General features: G+C 47.2%; 1 protein-coding gene across 1 annotated transcript in view; it reads right to left on the bottom strand.

Annotated features, from left to right (window-relative positions):
* Alk (ALK receptor tyrosine kinase) overlaps positions 1–19,799 on the bottom strand; it is a 713,415-nt gene that overhangs the window by 7,645 nt on the left and 685,971 nt on the right. Inside the window, exons 19-26 of the mRNA XM_051169801.1 lie at positions 19,349–19,453; positions 17,842–18,028; positions 16,067–16,157; positions 15,899–15,963; positions 14,103–14,232; positions 11,557–11,654; positions 6,952–7,044; positions 3,705–3,806 (exon numbers count right to left, since the gene is read on the bottom strand). Coding sequence (XP_051025758.1) covers positions 3,705–3,806; positions 6,952–7,044; positions 11,557–11,654; positions 14,103–14,232; positions 15,899–15,963; positions 16,067–16,157; positions 17,842–18,028; positions 19,349–19,453 — 871 coding nt within the window. The remainder of the gene's footprint in view (positions 1–3,704; positions 3,807–6,951; positions 7,045–11,556; positions 11,655–14,102; positions 14,233–15,898; positions 15,964–16,066; positions 16,158–17,841; positions 18,029–19,348; positions 19,454–19,799) is intronic.

Below are 19,799 nucleotides of genomic sequence, written 5' to 3'. Positions count from 1 at the left end.
TGTTTTCAGTGCTAGGAACCGTTTGCATGCCACTTCGATGCCTCTGGCCATTTTTCTCTGTGTATTTTTCTGCTCAGAAGCACACAGAGTCATTAGGAGCACTGGCCTGGGATTTCATGGTGCTCCACTTGTCTGGTTCTCAAGCTGTGTGGCCTGGCTCTTAGTGGGTACCCTGGAGATGCGCCTCCTGCTCTGGAAGATGTCCTTTACTCCCGTGACATTCTCATGTTCCGTGTTTCCCATTTCCTTCTTCCCGGGACTCTTATTTTGATGGGTTATCGGATCAATTGGCTTCCTTTTCTTTCTTTCCTACATCGCTCATCTCTTTATAATTGTTTCACTTCCCCAGAGATTCACTTAAGTATGTACTCCAACCTGTTTATGACTTTTACATTACAGTTATCAGATTAAAAAAAAAAACCTTCATTTTTTAATAGGATGGGTCACATTGTGAAGGGCTGTATTATAAATACCGTTTCCAAGGACACCACAGTCGGTTCTCAGCTATTCCCAGCATCACATTAAATGGGTGCATTTATTACAATTAGCGGATCAGCATTAAGGCCTTATTAACTAAAACCCTATGGTTTGTTTAGATTTCCTCAGTTTTCATTGAATTTCCCTGTGGTCTTCCTAGATCCCATTAGGACGTCATATCACACTGAGCTGTCACACTCTCTTAGGCTTCTCTGGACAACGTCCTTGCTCCTGCTGGCCTTGGCAGGTTTGAGCAGTTCCGTTAGGATTCTCATCTGGGAACCACCTGCTTTCTTCATGGTTACACTGGGGCTGAGGAGTTTGGAGAGGACCACAGAGTGCCATTCGCATCCCTTCATCCCGGGAGTATGTGCTGTCAAGGTGACAGGATGCTGATGCTGGCCGTGGTCTCTTGGCTGGGGCCCTGGCTGCCAGCTTTCTCAACTGCAAGTCTCCTGCTTCCTCCTTCCCACTCCTGTGTCCACGCAAGGAGGCTGCTGTCTATACCCACATAGGCTTCAGAGGGCCTCCTGCAGGGTGCCGATCACATTCTGGCCCCTAATGATGTTCCCCTCGAAAGGATTGTTTTATTTTCCACTTTCATTTGTGCAAATTGTGTGCATGTGTGCGGGCCCGTGTACGGTGTGAGGACAGGTGGGCGCAGGTGTACGTGGAGGCCTCAGGTTGATGCTTGGACTCATCCTCCATCTCTCTTTTACTTTATTCACAGAGGCAGTGTCTTGGTAAAGCTCAGGGGCTGCTCTCCACCAGCCAGTCTGCTGGAGGGATCCCTGGCCTCTGCCTGCAGGTGGGCTGTCACACCTAACCCAGGATTTAAACACGGTCTGGGAAATCTGAATTCTAGGTCTCACACCTGCTTGGCAAGCCTGAGCCACCTTCCCAAACCCAAAACTACTGTTTTAAAACAACCCTCTGAGGTTAGAGAGATGGCTCAGCAGTTAAGAGCACTTGGCTGCCCTTCCAGAGGTCCTGAGTTCAATCCCCAGCACCCACATGGTGGCTCACAAGCATCTATAATGGGATCTTAATTACCTCTTTTGGTGTTCATGAAGACAGAACACTCGTATATGAAAGATAAACAGATAAGTTAATATTAAAAAAAAAAGTAAAACAACCCCTGTCCTTAACTTGGGGTTGTAGTATTTTATTTCTGAGGATATTTTAATTTTAAAAGAATTTTCCTATTATTTTACATTTCCTTCCTCCTTGCCCACTCTCTTCATTAGAGCCTCTCTCAAACGGTCACTGTTCTTGGCTGGCTGATCCTGTTTTAAAATCGGCATATCCAAAACTGAGGGGATAGAAAGTGCTATGTAAGTGAGCTAGCCTTATGCCATGACCAGGTGTGGCTTTTTTGTTTTTTCCCGGTGGTAGTCAGAAAAAAAAAAGTCATTTACTGGGTAGCATAACATAACAGAAACTTGTTCATGGGTGTGTCTGAAGCCTGCACATCTGAAATGGAGACTGCTAGGCAGATGTGGCACTGTTAGCCAGCTGCTGCTCCCTCCAAGCAGTTCTCAACCTGTGGGTCGTGGTCCCTTTGGGGGTGTGCATCACATATCAGAGATCCTGCATATCAGAGGTTTACATTATGATTCATGACAGTAGCCAAATTAAAGTTATGAGGTAGCAGCAAAATGATTTTATGGTTGGGGGTCACCACAAGATGGGGAACTGCATTAAAGGCTCACAGCATTAGGAAGGGTGAGAGCGGCTCCTATAGAGAAGAGCCTGTTTCTCTGCTTGTTCCTTTCCACCTCTCTGATGGTGGCTGGGGTCCCTTCACGTGCAGGGGTTGCTTCACTAGAGGCTCTGGGTCACACTGCTCACTCCTCTCTATATGGAGACTTTCCCCATCCCCCAGGGAACCAGGAACACTGGTCACATCGGTTGCTTCCTCCCAGGAGATTATCCAGGGGAAAACAAACAAACAAACAAAACAAACAAACAAAAACCCACTTTGCCTCAAGATCCTTAACTTAATCATACACCCTCAGGAAGCTTGAGGTGGGGGCTGAGAATTTGCACATTTGCATTGCTAATGAGTGCCAGGGGACCTGCTGGTGTGAGACCCACTGGGTTGTTAGGTCTAAGCAAATCTCACTGACCTAGAAATAGCCAAGGCTCTTGCTCAGAGTGTCTAACCTAGGCTTTGCCATTGTGGTGGTTCGAATGAAAATGGATGGCCCCTATAAGCTAACTGGGGGTGGCACTATTAGGAGGAGGTGTGGCCTCTTCACAGCACTAAAACTCCAAGACAGTCATCTTAAGACACTGTCATTGAGGCAGCTAACAATTGTGGGCTTCTGGGATTAGGACCTCATGATTTCATGGCTGCCAGTGTTCTTGGTGCAGAGGGGACATACCCTAAAGTAGATAGACTTTGAAAACAGTCCTGGCATGTGCTTGGGCACCTCAGGCTTGATGACGTCTATGCTGCCAAGACCAGAGGGGCTTCAGCCGAATCTCCCTTGTGGGGAGAATGTGGAGCTTGACACCAGAAGAAAAACAGGCCTCAAGGTTCAGAGGGTAGAGGGTGGAGCCAGAGGCTTTGGTTTGTTCTTAAGCAGACCTTTAAGCAATTTTCCTATTTGCTGTGCCCCTACTTTCAATCCCTGTGCCTTTTGGGACTCTCAGGAGGCCAAGCATCCTGGTCCTGGATCTGCACTGTGGGCATCAAAAATTTTTCTTTTCTTTGAAATCAAGGGTGACTTGTCAATGAACTTGCCCAGGTCTAACCTGTTTTAAGTTGTTTTTTTTTTCTTCTTTCTGTTGTTCTTATTATTATGGGGTTTAATGCAATTCAAAAGACTTCTTTACGTGTGTGTGTGTGTGTGTGTGTGTGTGTGTGTGTGTGTGTGTGTGTGTAAGTATGCTCATGCTTTGTGGTGGAGCTTGAGTTCAATTTGCCATTTAAAGTGATAGAGAAGTCTTGATGTGAGGCCTGCCAGCCTCTGAAGTCAGCATCACTGCTAAGCTGGGCAGAAATGCAAGTTCATCTGGACCCCACTCCCGAGTCATCAGCTCTGGGAGTGGTGGGATATTGCAATGTACATTTTAAGGCACCTTTAGGATCCTTCTGATAAATGATCACTTAAGAGCCTCCGCCATGCCTTCTTCTCTCCTTCACTGGCAGAGGAGCTCCCAGAGGGGCGTGGACCAGTTGCGCCAAGAGCATCACCTCCAGCCACAGCGGAAAGACTCACCATGTATCCGTTTTAGAAGTAAATATTCCTTCCATGAAGGCTTCAGGGGGCATCCACTTCACCGGCAGCATGGCGCACCCTCCCTTTCTGTAGTAGCTGGCCCTGTAGGGGAAGAAGAAACCAAGCTTGGAACTGAGGGGTGGCGGCATCCATGAACAGAAGCTCTGCCCGGAAGCTTGAGAGAGGGGCAGCCACACTGCCGGCCTGTGAGAAAACTGAAATTAAAGACAGGTCCTCGGTGCCTGGGGAGGAGAGCAGGGGAGCACAGATCACTCAGTTAAGAATCTTGGTGTCACTTCATGGCCCACCGGGGGCCCTGGAGGAAAAGATCTATTCAGGGACTAAAATCTCTGCTAACAGCTGTTTAGATTTCCCTGCTGGGCTTTGTTTATTATAACTCACAATGAATAGCATTGCTCCGTCCTTACAAGTACAGCATGTTTCTGATGACCTACAGTAATTCGAATTCCGGAACGGGAGGGCTGAGAACAGGGCTCGTGTCTCAGTCATATCTGCTCCTCCATGGTATGTAGACAGTGGCGTTTCATTCACTGTAGGCACTCCACAAATAACTTAGACAGCTGGCCGGAGGGTGCCTGCCATAACACACCCAGATGGAAGGGCACAGAGCTGGGCATGGAGCTGGTTTAACACGTAGAGGAATTAATTTATTACTTTTCATCAGTAAGGCCATTGATGCAACTGGCTAATAAGAACTAATAAATTAACTCATTTACCCGTTAAGCCAATTCCACACCTAGCCTGGTGTTCTGTGCCTGTGTGTGTTGTGGGAGGCAGCTTCCTACCAGCTGTCTGCACTAATTAATGACTTCAATAAACATGTTCTGAGCAGTAGAATGTATCAAGTACTCTGCCATGCACTGAGGACATAAATAAATCATAGTCTCTCTTTCTCCCAAGGATGCAGTTCAGCGGAAAACACACACACACACACACACACACACACACACACACACACACCTGAAATTGCAGTGTTGACACCACGTGTGATGATATAGTAGGTATGGAGTTCTACGGATGAAAGATTGGTTTTATGTATATAAAAATAAAGGAAGTGGCAGGGGGGCAGCCTCACAGGGAGGCATTTATGGAGCTGGTCAAGGAGTTCTCTCCAGAGACTACTCCTGGCCCAGGATATCTACAAATGCATGGTTGAAGTCTGGACATAAGGGATTGCCCTGGGTTAGATCTAACTGTGTCTAGACACCATGCACTATAGCCTGTCACCAGCCTGCAGCACTTCTGGGATGGAGGAGAACCTCTATGTCAGTAGTTCTCAGGCTGCGGGTCTCGACCCCTTTGGAAAACCTCTGTCTCTAAAACTATTTACATTATGATTCCAAGAAGGAACAAAAATGCAGTTATGAAGTAGCAACAGAAATAATTTTATGGTTGGAAGCCAGCACAACATGCAGAACCGTGTTAAAGGGCTGTAGCGTTAGGAAGGTTGAGAACCACTGCCTTAAATCACTGCTTTATCACTTAGGTAATTGGAAGCGTGCTGTTGAAGATGTGTGGACCACGGTCCAGTCATCCCTTTTTCTATCTTTGCTTTCTGGCCAGTATGAGGTGGACATGGTGCCATGTGCCCCTGTCCTTATGTACTGTAATACCATAGGCTGGAAGCAGCAGAGTCAAACACATGACCAAAGACCGAGGGCTCTGAAGCTGTGGTCTTCCTCTCTGACAACCTCCTGGAAGTCAGATTTCCATCTCCACAACATATACTTGAGATAGATGAATTTATAGGTAAGACCCAATAGGGAACGGACCGCTGGATAACATCCTAGACTGCTGTACTTGAAACTGGAGGTGACCCCCAATGTCCTGAGAAAACATGGGGAGGCATGCAGAGGTGTGCAGAGGAAGCTGTGATGGTTAGCGCCGATTCTCAGCTTGACAGAATACAGAATCACCTGGATGATGAGGCTCTCTGCGCGGGCCTATAGGGGATGCCTGTAAGAGATGCCTACAGGGGATGCCTGTGAGGGATACCTATAAGGGGATGCCTGTAGGGGGTGTCTGTAAGGGATGCCTGTAGGGTATGTCTATAGGAAGTGCCTATAAGAGATGCCTATAGGGGATGCCTATAAGGGGGTGCCTATAAGGGGTGTCTGTAAAGGATGCCTATAGGAGATACCTGTAAGGGATTCCTATAGGGGGTGCCTGTAAGGGATGCCTATAAGAGATGCCTGTAAGGGATGCCTATAGGGGGCGCCTGTAAGGGATGCCTATAGGGGATGCCTGTAAGGGATGCCTATAGGGGATGCCTATAAGGGATAGACTTCTTCAGTGATTCTGTCCTCCATACATGATGGCCTTAAGGTCCCAGCATGACAGTAACACCTTTGCCCCTCTGGAGATTCTTATTCTCACCAAAGTCCTCTGTGGCCTCCAGATATTCTTACACATTTCTCAGAAAATGAAAGCTGTATTAACCATTGTCCCACTTCTGTGCGTTAGGGAAGGGGCCAGTTAGTGACCCTGTAAAGTACAGCTTGCTCATGCCATCCATCAAGTCATAGTTATAAGTAATTAGAAAAATAAGAAACTACAGGTTGGGAAGTGTGAGGAGAAAGTGCAACGGAACCGCTATATTTATATTAAAAACCCTTTATTTATTACTGTTATTACCATGTCTGTAGTGTTGAGGACTGAGACGGGACCTTGTATGTGCATGACAGCTGCTCTACTGCTATGCTACCCCTCTGTTCCCTCCTTGGTAACTTTTATGTCGTGTTGAGAATGTGATAGGGAAACAAATAATCAAACAATGATGCTGAACGGGACTTCTGAGTTTTGAACTACATTTCTGTGTCTCTGAGTATGAGCAACGCCTAGTACCCGGCCCTTCCTGGGGAGCCCGTGCCCCTCATGAATGCCACTGCAATCAGTTAGAATGTCTGAGTGCTGAAGGGAGGGATTGATTTAAAGCCCATTCCGAAGCTTTTTCACATCAAGTGTTCATGTTATTCTGTGTTAGAACATGGCAGGATAGGAGGGCTGGAAGCAGAGAGGTAAGAGAGATGAGCTGAGAGGAGACATGCTGTCAAGTACCACCCAGAAATAGATGAAAGGGTCCTATGGCTTGGAAGACACTTGTTCAAATTCCATGTGGAGAGTTGAGAAGACACCAGATGATGTAAGAGGCAAGTCATCACGCGCATCCTTTTGAGGGCACTGGATGGTGGAGGAAGGCTTCAGTGGAGCAAAGCAATTCTCTCACCTGTAGATGTCTCGGGCCATCCCAAAGTCTCCGATCTTTGCTATTCTTCCCGCTCCTGGACAGGTGAGGAGACAGTTTCTAGCAGCAATGTCCCTGGGAAGAAAAATAGATAGAAAATAAGATTCTTAATTTTATGCACAAAGCATCCTAGGATCTTCCTTAACCTTCAATGAAGCCCAAACAGTTCTTTTCTTCACCCAGTACTTATGTTGTTATGTTATACTTCACTGTAAAAGAAATAGCAGTGCCAATTCTAGACCAGGACTAGGGGACCTGGTTGCAAACTGTGGTGGTTTGAATGAGAATTGTCTCTCATGGGCTCACATAGTTAAACACTTCCTGGTTCCTGGTTGGTAGTGATTTTGGGGTGAGGTTGTGGAGTCTTTGGGAGGCAGAGGCTTGCTGGAGGAAGTGCATCACTAGGGCTGACCTTTAAGTGTTGAGAGCCTCACCCCACTTCAAGTTCACTCTCTCTCTGTGTTTACAGGTGAAGATGTGATCTCTTAGCTTCCTGGTGCTTCTCTCACCATGATGGACTCTCTCCCTCTGGAACCGTCAGCCCAAATAAACTCTCCTATAATTGCTTTTGGTTATGGGTGCCTTGTCTCAGCAAGAGAATAGCAACTAGTATAACAGTGCTTAGTGAAATATGAGCGATGATGCAAAGTGTAATATAAAGCAGAACTTGCTGGTCTTTTCTTGTGTTCTAGGGATTGTTAAGGTCTAGTTCTCATTAAAATACACAGCTGTTATACATAGAGTATGGGTTAGTGTTTTGCCACCAGTTTGAAGAAGCGCTCTATCCAAAACATTATGACTTCAAATTCTAAAAGGTTACCATATTTCTAAGCATTTCTAGATTTTTAAAAAAGTAGCCAATATAGTTCTGACACCTATAACTTTTACCTAATGCCTTTGATAAGCTGTGCAGTTGTAGAGTCACGTTTTCTGAGAATTTGGCACTCCATTCCTGAGCTCCAGATGGCTCATTTTCCTGCGGCATGCCTCTGAGGTGCACTGCTGGACTTGTCCATCTTGACCCTAGACAGCTCCTTCCCCTCTGACACACACGTGGGAACTGAGGCTCCAGCCAGAGGCTTAGAATGTGGTGCTGATCATTTTAAAGACATGTGTTGGGGATGGAGGGGTAGGAACAAGAAATACCTTAGGGGGCACAGATGTGTCTTTATACATTGAGTGGTTTCCTTGGTTGAGGAAGGATTTGGAGGATATACAACTGGCCAAGACAGCATTTAACAATTAGGATGCTCAGTGGTTAGAGCACACACCGTGCTAGCATGATGAAATTTAGATCCCTCAGAATCCAAATAAATGCCAGGCATGGTGGGGGCAGGCCCACAACTCTATCACCTGACAATGGGTACAGGGGATCTCCAGAACAAGCTGGCTATCAAGACCAGTCGTATCAATGAGCTCTGCATTTGATTGAGAGACCCTGCCTCAGTGAATATGGTGGAAAAATAATAGAGAATAATCCTGACATCACTCTTGGGCCTCCATGTGAATGAGCACACATGTGCATGTGCCCATATATATGCAAACCATGCATGCATACATAACACCGCACCTACACACACACACACACACACACACACACACACAGAGAGAGAGAGAGAGAGAGAGAGAGAGAGAGAGAGAGAGAGAGAGAAAGTAGAAGCTTGAGAAGATAGCATGAGTCTGTATTCTTAGCACTAGAAAGTCTCAGACAGGAGGACATGAATTTGAGGCTAGTCTGGACTGTAGAGAAAGTTCTAGGCCAGCCTGGGCTACCTAGTGAGACCCTATCACTGGCTCAGCAGTTAAGATCACTTGCTGCTCTTGCAGAGGACCTGGGTTCAGTTCTCAGCACCCCAGTGGTGGCTCACAACAATTTGTAACTGTGGTTTCAGTAAACTTCTGATTTCCACAGGTCACACACACACACACACACACACACACACACACACACACACACACACACACACACACACACAGACACACACACTGTACACACACATACACATGCAGGCAACACTTATAGTCATTAAAACATCCAAAAGAAATAAATGTTTAAACTTAAATATTTTTAAAAGTTTGACTTGGGAATCATGGCTTAAGATTTCTGGCATGAGAATTGGATGCTGCTGGGAACCAGTTCCTAAGGTTGAGGTTGAATTTCTGAGAAGCAGTGTGGTTCACAAAATGTCTAAATAGATCCTTAAAAGCATAAAATGGCGTCAAAACAAAGGAAAACAATCAGCCTCTAATTCTTAAGATAAATATAATGACGTGGATGGGGAAAAATGTTTACCTCTCCCAAAAGGTCTCTTCATGGAAGTGTATGAGATTATTGCTTAAAAAGTGGCTTGAATGATAAGAAAATAAATAATACCACCAAACACAGAAGGAATTGATAGAATGGTACATACATCTTGAAATGTCCATGTCCAAAAGCAACAGATTTTAGTGAAGAAAGAATGTGGGAGTGTGTGGCTCTGGTGAAAGAGTCTGCTTTGAGTTCAGAAAACGTGCCCTGTGGAAGTCTGGGACTCTGAGGGTGAGAGTTCCTATGATCCTCTTAGCTAGTGGGAAGCTGTAAGAGGCCTTTGCCTAATACAAACTACCACAGGGGCCCCGGAAGAAAGCTCTGACGGTGGTGGGAAATTCCCAGACATTTCCTTTCATTTCAAACAAGTCATTCAACACAATCTTTGCTTGCCCTTTGACAATTTAATTTCTTGAAAAGGACGAAACGAGAGACTGGGGAGGTGACTCAGTTGGTAAAGAGCTTGCCATGGAAGTATGAAGGACCGAGCTTGGCTCTCCCAACACCCACATAACAAACCAGGGGCAGTGGCTTGTATTTGTAACCTAGCACTGAGGCTACACAGACACAGGCAGACCCCTGAAGCTCCTTGGCTGGACAGCCTAGCTGAAGTGATGAGCTGTGGGATAAGAGGAGGACTGTCGGAAATAGTTAGGTGGAGAATGGTTGAAGAAAGCACTTGTTGCCATTTTCTGGCCTCCATGTGCGTGTGCACACACTTGCACCTGCAGACATATGTACATACAACCACACAAACATGAATGTTCTCCCTCCTTACCCCAGACACACACACACACACACACACACACACACACACACACAGAGAGAGAGAGAGAGAGAGAGAGAGAGAGAGAGAGAGAGAGAGAGAGAGAGAGAGAGAGAGAGAGAAATCAAACTATTACTAGGAGATCTAATTCTGATTTCCAGGAACCATTTCTAGATCTGGATGGAGGTGGGCATCTTGGGAGAACGTGATCCTATTCTCTCTTACAGAACGTGGGGCAGCATCATAAGGAAGTGGATCAGGGAATGATCCCTCAAGCCATCTCCATGGGAAGCAAAGGCAGACGTCACAAGTCACCAAAGTGAGACACAGATTGCTAGTGCATGAATCCAGACTTACAGACCATGGGCAAAAGATGGGAAGGTGGTTCTAACGGCAGCTGGTTTCCAAAGGGGTGCAGACTTGCCTCAACTGAGAAATGGTAGAGCCCAGAGTTGAGGCTTGTGGAAGGTTTTGGGCACAATGAAAAGAGGCAGCCGAGTGGGTAGCTTTGGGTGAAGGCACAGAAGACTGATCCTGGCTGCCATTTCGCTCCTGTTGACCCGAATGGCTTGCAAGTTGGAAAAGGTTAGAACTAAGAGGAAAGACTGGGGAACCAAAGCAGTGAACAGGCAGTGAAGGGAGGAGGTGGCTCGAGAGAGCGTACTGCCTGGTCTCCAGAGGGGCTCTGAGAACCTGCAGCCTCCACTTCCTGATGTCTGCCTCTCTCGGCCCATCAGGGAGGATGCCTGGCTTGTGTGCACTCACACACTTCCCTTCTAAATGCACACAGGGCCTTGTCTACCCTGTGTTTAAGTGTGCTAATGGCGATGGGCACGCCTTACATGGTTTGAAGACACTGGCTGATAAATAATTGGGAGTTCACCAGGCTATTACTTATGGAGTTAGAACAAATCGTTAAGAAGAGCTTTGCGAAGGCCCCAATAATATATTTGACTTTTCAGATTCCAGGTCAGCTGTCATCAACAACCACGAGGAAGGATCTCTGATGTCCCTGAGCACTGAGTGTGAGTGTGCTTCAGTCCACACAGCACTTCAACCCAAGGGTCGCATATGGCAGAAGAGATGACACAGAAGTAAAGGAAACTACAATTAAGCTTCGCTTTAGAGTATATTAGAAAAAAGTTAATTTATCGAGCCAATGTTTAGTATGCAACAGTATGCTGCAGATACAGCGATGGATTGACGAAGGACTCCTTTGCAGTTTCTAGACAGGGAAGGCTCAAGGTGATATAAGGCAGGAGGTAGAGCATGGGAGGGCTAACGTGCTCACCAGCCTCTAACTAGCCCTTGAGGGGAAGTGTAGAGCATTTAGATACTGATCACATGGACAGGAGATGCCTTGGGACACAGGTTCCCTTCCAAAGACAAAGATGACTGACCCAAACTGTTGTGGAGAGAGACCTAGTCTGCACTAGAAAGAGGGAGCTCTGCTCTTGGGACAAGCAGGAGAGCACTCAGAAGGCTGAGGCGGTGGCAGAGGCCACTGACTCACCGGTGGATGAAGTGGTTTTCCTCCAGGTACTGACAGCCGCAGGCGATGTCCCGAGCCACGTGCAGAAGATCCAACATGGCCAGGGAGGTGGGCTGGTTCTGTGGGAAGACAAGGGCACTGCTGATGAGGCTTCTGCGGGAAAGAGGAAGGTGTGTGTGTGTGTGTGTGTGGGCGGGGGGGGGGGGTCTGGTTTCTGTTTGGGAGGAGGTTGAGCTCCATCATGCTGCTCTACCTGGGGTCTCGCCCCTTTAAAAGTGTCCTCAGGTGAGTCCTAAGTACAGCCTGGGCTGGGGGTGTCTGGGCCACAGAATCCAGCAGGGCACTCATTCTTATTCTTTAATGTGTTCTACTTACCCTTCTATCCCAGACTTCAGGTACATGCTACAGCCTGATAAGCAAACCCCCCACCCCCGTGTGTGTGTGTGTGTGTGTGTGTGTGTGTGTGTGTGTGTGTAGGTGGTTGTGCATGTGTGTGCATTAGAGGCCCCAGGTTGAAGTCAGAAATCACTACCTTTCATCTTAGTCACTGACTGCGGCAAGGTGTCTCAATCACACCCAGAACTTGCCAATATGGCTAGTCTTGCTAGCCACTTGCTCTGGAAATCCCCCATCTCAGCCTTCTATGGCCAGAATGGTAGGTAGGTTACCATGCCCATGGGGCTTTTACATGAGATAATGTGGGACACAAACTCCAGTCCATGGGTGGCAAACACTTTAACCACAAGTGTTTTAACTATTGAGCCATCTCTCCAGCCCTTAAGATGTTTGAAATCATGGGGCTGGAGAGATGGCTCAGGGGTTAAGAGCGCTGGCTGCTCTTCTAGAGGACCTGGGTTCGATTCTCAGCACCCACATGACAGCTCACAATCGTATGTAACTCCAATTCCAGTGCATCTGACACCGTCTTCTGCAGGCAGTGCACACACATGGTGTGTACAGGCTGAACACCCATGTGCATAAAAGAAAATAAATGAATCTTTAAAAATGTTTTTAAACATTAATTTTCTTTAAGATCTTGGCCTAAAACCTTTTTGGAAAATGCTGGGCAATTCAGAGCAGCATCCAGCTATTCTGTGTGAAGCCTCTTCCGTATGCTACACCACCTGTGGACACACCCCTCTTGGCCTCTTGGGCAGTGCCATGAAGGTGACCCCTCATCGCAATCTAAATGCTTAAATTGTTTTGCCGTGTGTCACCATCCAGTGTCATATTCATGTTGATGTATTTTTGTCCTGTGCTTATTTTACCAATGTACCCAAGTAAAATTTGAGATCCCCAAGACCTGGTTTATGGATACAGAGATGATCAATGAAACAAGAGTCCAGGGCATCAGTTCTCCACCTGTGGGTCACATGACCTTCTCACAGGGGTCACATATCAGATATCCTGCATATCAGATATTTACATGATGATTCACATCAGTAGCAAAATTACAGTTATGAAATAGCAACAAAAATAATTTTATGGTTCGAGGTCATTATAACATGAGACACTAAATCAAAGGGTGGTAGCATTAGGAAGGCTGAGAACCACTGATTTAGTGGGACTCAGGCCTGGAATCCAGTAAACCCCAGACCTAGAGGCCGGGCTATACCCATCCACTCTCCAGTGCCCTTGTTTTTCCATCCCAAGTCCCTGCGCTATCTCTCGGCATATTCTGTGGAGATTTACTGGAATTAGCTCTGTACACTAAAGTTTCATTCCTTTCTCACAGTCAACCAAACACTATGAGTTAAGTGGCATTTTGTGACCCTGAGTATATGGAGGAAACCAAACAAACCCTCCAGCCCTCCCCTGCCCCCCAAAAGCTCTTGCTCAAATACACCAGCAATGGGAGTGGGGTGGGGCTCTAGAAGAAAGCACTCCAATATATAAAGCTGCTTTCAAAAGGACCGTTTCCACAAACAGTATGGAAAGCTGGAACTGAACCAAGAATTCCAAGTCCCGAGTTCCAGCCCCAACTTTCTCCTTCCTGTGGCCCCGGCATGCCAGTAACCTTTCAGAAGCACAGTTTTCACATCTGTAAAATGTCATGAGATCTGCAGTATTTGCTTCCCAGGGTAGTACTGTGATGTGTGAAAGCTGGTAGGCAGGGGAGGATGCTGATGAGACTGGTTTCGGAATGTAGTTAGCCTGTTTCCCTGTATCACCCCAGCATCCTGCTGTTCTTTTTCAAGGGGAGGGCGAATGGGACTTCTTAGAGGTCCAGAAACACCGTGGAGGATCCTAAACTGGGACATATTACTTCTACTTACTTGTTTCTTTTTGAAATAGGGGCTCATTTACCCCAGGCTAGCTTCAAAGTCACTATGTAGCCAAGGATTGCCTTGAACCTCCTACTCTCCTTCTACTTCCTAGATGTGTTCCACTGCACCTGGTCTATGCAATGTGGGGGTTGAACCCCGGGCACTGTGCATGCTAGGCAAGCATTTAATCAGACAAGAGCTACATCCCAGCCCAAGTGGGGGGTGTTTTACACTGACCAGACATCCCAGAGTCCTTGTCCACTTCCTGTTAGTCCCTGTGAACAGCATGTTCTTACTCACCGGGCGTGGGCGCGTCTCCCTGAGGAAGGACTTGAGGTCTCCCCCAGCCATGAGCTCCAGCAGGATGAAGCGGGGCAGGGCTTGCAGACTCACCCCGATGCATCGAACAATGTTCTGGTGGTTAAATTTGCTGCAAGGCAGAGAGCGTAACTGCAGTTAATTGAGCTGGGTCTTGGACATGCAAGAGGAGCAAGACCCAGAGTCATATTCCCACCAGCCATGCTGTAAAGCCGTACTCCGTAGATATGGGTGGCAGGGTCTCTGGCGGAGCCTGAGGTGAACCTCCCTGGGGAGCTGCACAGATTGGGCAGGCATATCAGGAGTTGAATTAGCAGGAGAGATGCACAGATTGGGCAGGCATATCAGGAGTTGAATTAGCAGGAGAGAATTCTATTGGGGTGAGAGAACTTTGGGGTGACAAAGTACACGTACATGTGTTTTGTGAGTCTGTGTGATATGCGTATGAGCAGGTGTGTGTATGTTTGTGGTGTGTGAGTGTGTATATGTGTGTGTGTGTGTGTGTGAGTGTGAGTATGCATCGGTATGTGCATATATTTGTGTTTGTATGTGTGAGTAGAGATCTCTAGAGAGAATCTCAGGCAGAAGTTGAAGGACTGGTTTCTGAAAGAGACAGCATGCGACCTGTTGGGTAACTGTCTGTGGAAGCGAGTCAGGAGGAGAGATGGTCCCACCGGACTTGGCAATCTTGTGTGAACGCCACACAGGCAGGAACTGACTGGGATATGAGTTTCTGAGATTTGGGTTATCTTGTCATTTTAGGATATGAAGGATAGTGGGGCTAGGAATCTCCCCATAGACTGACACTCTCTCTCTCTCTCTCTCTCTCTCTCTCTCTCTCTCTCTCTCTCTCTCTCTCTCACACACACACACACACACACACACGTATACATGCATGTACACACATATATACACAGACTGTGAGTTGGGAGGGTGGTGGTTATATGCTGTAATGTAACTATTTATTATAACCTAGTAGGAATATCACAAAATTAAGCTCTCCTTCTATTTAACCTTATACTTTTTAGGTTTTATTTTATACTGTCACATTACATGCATAATCAGAAAATAGATAATGTTTTAAAGCAATGCACTAGCCTCACTATGTCTCTTCCTGCTTTTCCAGATACAGCTTTGGCTGCATATTCTCTAGTTACTCCAACCTGGACTACCTCAGGCCTCCTCCCCGGGTCAGGATGGCAGGAGGCACCGTAGTGCCAAAGGCAGCAGTGAGCCTCCTCAGGCCTCAGGGGCAACTGTGTGCCTCCTCCATCAGGAGACCTGATGTCACGAGTAGTTGCAGTCAGGAGGTTCCCAGTGTCCATCCAGGCCTGACTCATCCTGACAGGGTGCAGCCAGCCCTGTCACTGTAGATGGAAGATATGGTGGTCTGTTATCGGTCACCCTGTTATGGGCTCCCTTCCTTTATACTGGACCTATGAGCTGGAATGGACAAAGGACCTCAGTTCTGGAATAGTCACTTAAGAGGGGATGGGGTGGGACATACCATCTAATGTGAGAGGGGACATGCTTTCTTACATGAGCAACAGGAACCAATGTTTGACAGTAGGATGCTGGTTGGAGGCACTCCACTCACATAATTTCTGAGATAATCATTGGGATTGTTCCACTTCAGGGAGCCTTCCTCCTGTTGGGTGGGGGTCGGGGCATTCTGGACTAATATACCCCATTTCCCTTGGAGACACCTATCAACTAGAAAGATCTTTGTATGCATCGATGGAGGCGGGGGAGAAAGGCTGGGGTCTCCGTGCCCTTACCTGATGATCAGAGCTTCCATGAGGAAATCCAACTCATCCTGTTCCGAGCACACTTCCGGCAGCGTCTGGAAGGGAGGGCGGGAGGAGGAGATGGCTATGAGCTGTGTGAGTTGTAGCTTACAGGGTCCTCATGCTAAGGCTAAGGCGAAAGGTGGAGCCACCCCTCACCTTTACAGCCACTTGTAGAGGGCTTGGGTCACTGGACATTCCAGATACCTGGCCTTCATACACCTCCCCAAATGCGCCATGGCCTAGGCCCCTGTACCAGGAAGACAAGATAAGTCATAGTTAAGTGAGCCACGGGCAGCTGGGGTCCTTGAGATTAGTGTCACATTCAGTGTACACACAAGAGGCAGGATGCCCACTCAGAAGTTACTTCTGCATCTTGGCTTCTCTACGTCACCCTTGGCTTTTCATTGCTTTTCTTTCTCCCCACCCCAAAATTATCTTATTTTAATTTTTAAACTGAACACAGATATATTTTCTAACAATATATTCTGATTATGGTTTCCCCTCCTCCAACTCCTCCCAGATCAATTCCATCTCCCCACCCCAAGCCACACCCTTTATTTCTCTCTCTCTCTCTCATACACTAAAAAACAAACAAAATTTTAAAACAGACAAAAATAAACAAATAAGCCAGAATAGGACAAAACAAGCAAACTGAAAAGAAAAAGAGTCAAAGAAAAAAGCACAAAAAACACATACAGACTCAAAGACACATACATTCACACACTCAGAAGTAAAAACACAAAACTGGAAGCCATAATATACAAGCAAAAGACCTGTAAGGTAACAACAACAAAAACAACACAACAACAACAGCAGCAACAACAACCCAGATAAAACATTATGAAAAATAAAACCTTCCAAAAATGCCACTGAGTTCATTTTGTGTTGCCCACCCATGCTGGCCCTGGGGTCTGCCCTTGCGTGTTTGCACAGCCAGTGAGAATATTAGAGAAACTGTTTCCTTTGTGAGCGGGCCTCCTTTTCTTTATCTGAACTCTGGTGAAAACAGGTCTGCTGAGGTTTGAGGTTCACATGCTGAGATGAAATCCTGACCGTGAGGTGTTAAGCATGTGGAACATTAGTGTTGTGATGGAAGGTGATTCAGAGAGACAAGGCCCCTAGCAGGGATCCTCCCATGGGTAGATCCTGATGGCTTCATAGGCCCAGCTCTGTCTTTGCCAGCAAGAGGGCCATCATCATCCGACAGAGTTATAGACCTTGGACCCTAACTCTGAGACTAAGCAAACCTCTTTTCTTTGTAACTCACCTATCCTGTGGCACTGTGTTACAACACACAGAAAATAGATGAAATACAGGGCTTCATAAAGATGGCCGAGTGTTTAGTCACTCAATGGAGAGTTTGTGGCTTTCTCTTATCTGTTAGGACAAGGGTTAGGGATGACTTGTGTCTGGAAGAGGGTTATACTTCTGGGGACAGAGACAGATGATTGGTAGGTCCTTGCTGTGGAGTGTTAAGATGATGATAGAGGAAATGATGGGCGTTTTGGATGCTCAGAGAACAGGGAGTAGGGCTAAAAATCCTCTGGAAAGTGTGCATGATGGATTTTGAGGATTTTTGTTTTTTTCATCAATTTATCCATTTCATTGAATAAACTGCTTAGACACACACAGGGTGTGTGAGATATCATGTGGTTGCTGGGAATTGGACTCAGAACCTCGGGAAGAGCAGCCTTAACCACTGAGCCATCTCTCCAGCCCCTAACACACAGGGTGTTGAAAGAAGCACGCATTCCCACGAGCTTCTGAACACTGAGCTTTGTCTCCCTGAGAGGCTGGAGGTATAGCCAAGAATGGCTGTTCAGGTTCCTTGTGGCTAGAGGCATCCATGGCACAAAAAAACCCCAAAAAAAAACCCCAAAAAACCAAAAACCAAAAACCCTGCAGCCCTGCGACTGTGACAGGAAGCTCACCGAATGAGGGTGATGTTTTTCCGCGGCACCTCCTTCAGGTCACTGATGGATGAAGTCTTGCCAGCAAAGCAATAGTTGGGGTTGTAGTCGGTCATGATGGTGGAGGTCCGTAGCTTGCTCAGCTTGTACTCAGGGCTCTGGAGCTCCATCTGCATAGCTTGGAGCTCCTGGTGCTTCCGGCGGTAGACTGCAGACAGATGTGAGTCTGCTGTGACAGGCCTGGGGGCCTCTAGCTGAAGCCCAGCAGGGGCCACTCCCCCTCCAGACCCTGAACTTCAAACTCCCCTCTCACTGTTAGCAATACCTACTAGCAAAGTGCTTATTCACATTAGAGTGGAAAGCTAGTGTGATCCTTAAAAAAATCACCTAGCTGAAAGATTTTACTGTGCCTTACAGGGATGGTGTTCTGTCTCTGTTGCTGTGATAAAACAGCATGACAAAAGAAAGTTAGAGGAGAAAGGGTTTGTTTTGGCTTACGGTTCCAGGTCACAGCCCCATTACTGCAGGAAGTCAAGACAGCAGGAACCTGAGTCGTTTCATCACATGCATAGTCACGAGCAGAAAAAGAGTGTGTGCATGACCAAACTCTGGCTTACATTCCCTCTTGAAAATACAGTCCAGGAACCAAACCTGGGAGCACACTGCTGCCCATATTTAGGGTGGGTCATCTCATGTCAGTTACTCCAATTAATAAAAAAAAAAAGCCCTCACAGACATGTCTACAGGTCAACCTAAATTATACGCTCCATCACTGAGATGATCTCCTCAGGTAATTCTAGACTGTCACATTGAAAATTAAAACTAACGCTCATAGGTGGACAGGCCAGGATTTTGTTGGGGAGATAGCCGAGATCCAGTAGACATGAAAGAATGATAGGGAAAGGTTAGTTAGGGGCATTCTGGAGGCCACACAGTGAAAGGGTGTTTTAATAAGATTCTTGGGGGGGGGCATTTTGGGACCCAAGATGGCCATCTGAGACATCTCAGGTCTCCTATGAATGAGTCTCTCTGCATGCTTCTGGGACACTCTGCATGGCTTCCTGTCCCCGCCCATCTATCAGGGCATCTTATAGCCAAGTGGCCCATACTGAGCCTCTGCGATCTGAGATAAGCTCACGTTGGTTGGATGGAAGAGGCCCAGAAGCCAGCTTTCCATTCTCTGCTTGAGTGGGATAGCCTGGCTAGTACAGTTTGAGCTGGTCCACAGGGAGTGGCCCCAAGCCTTGGTCAGAGTTTCTTCAAGCACAGAAGAGCTGACAGTGAAGGCAGGGTTGCAAGAAGGGCTTTCCCCATTGTGTTGGCCACTGAAGGGTACCTATCCCTGTGAGTAGCCAGGAGGCAATGCAGGCTCTCTGGTGGGGAGGGGGTTGATGGGTCTGCTCTCACTTGGTCTAGGAGTCCACCCATCTCTGGGTCCTATCACGGCAGGGTGATGCCTTGGTGTCTATTGTATACCCTGGGACCCTGCTTTGTCCCTTTGTGAGGTCTGTTGCTTTGGCACACTCACCAATCATGATGCCGGAGAATGCCAGAACGAGGGCGGCCACCAGGGCAGAGGTCACCACTGAGAGGATCAACGAGAGCGGCAGGTGGGGTTCCGGGGTGGGTGACACTGGAAGACAGGTCCCGAGGGGGCACTGACAACCATGCTGACTCTCCTCTGAGCAGGTCCCAAGTCAGAAATACCCTCCCCAGCTGGAAGAGCCACCTGCTGTCTCCCGTCTCGGGAGATTTTGTCACACCTCCCTTTTCAGGGGACCATGGGCCCTAAGCAGGCTCATTCCGGTCTCACAGGCTCCCAGCAGTAGCTTTGGGGTAGAGGGAAAATTCAACAGGGATGAATATCAATCTCAGGCATTTGTTGGTCCCAAACATCAGCTGCACAAAGGTGAGATGAGGACGGGAGGAGAAACAGGAGTGGACATGGGAGAGACTCGGGGACCTTAAAGAACTCCACG

Source organism: Acomys russatus, chromosome 1 (genome assembly GCF_903995435.1).
Source record: "Acomys russatus chromosome 1, mAcoRus1.1, whole genome shotgun sequence".
Taxonomy (NCBI): Eukaryota; Metazoa; Chordata; class Mammalia; order Rodentia; family Muridae; genus Acomys; species Acomys russatus.
This window is presented reverse-complemented; position numbering and strand designations above follow the sequence as displayed.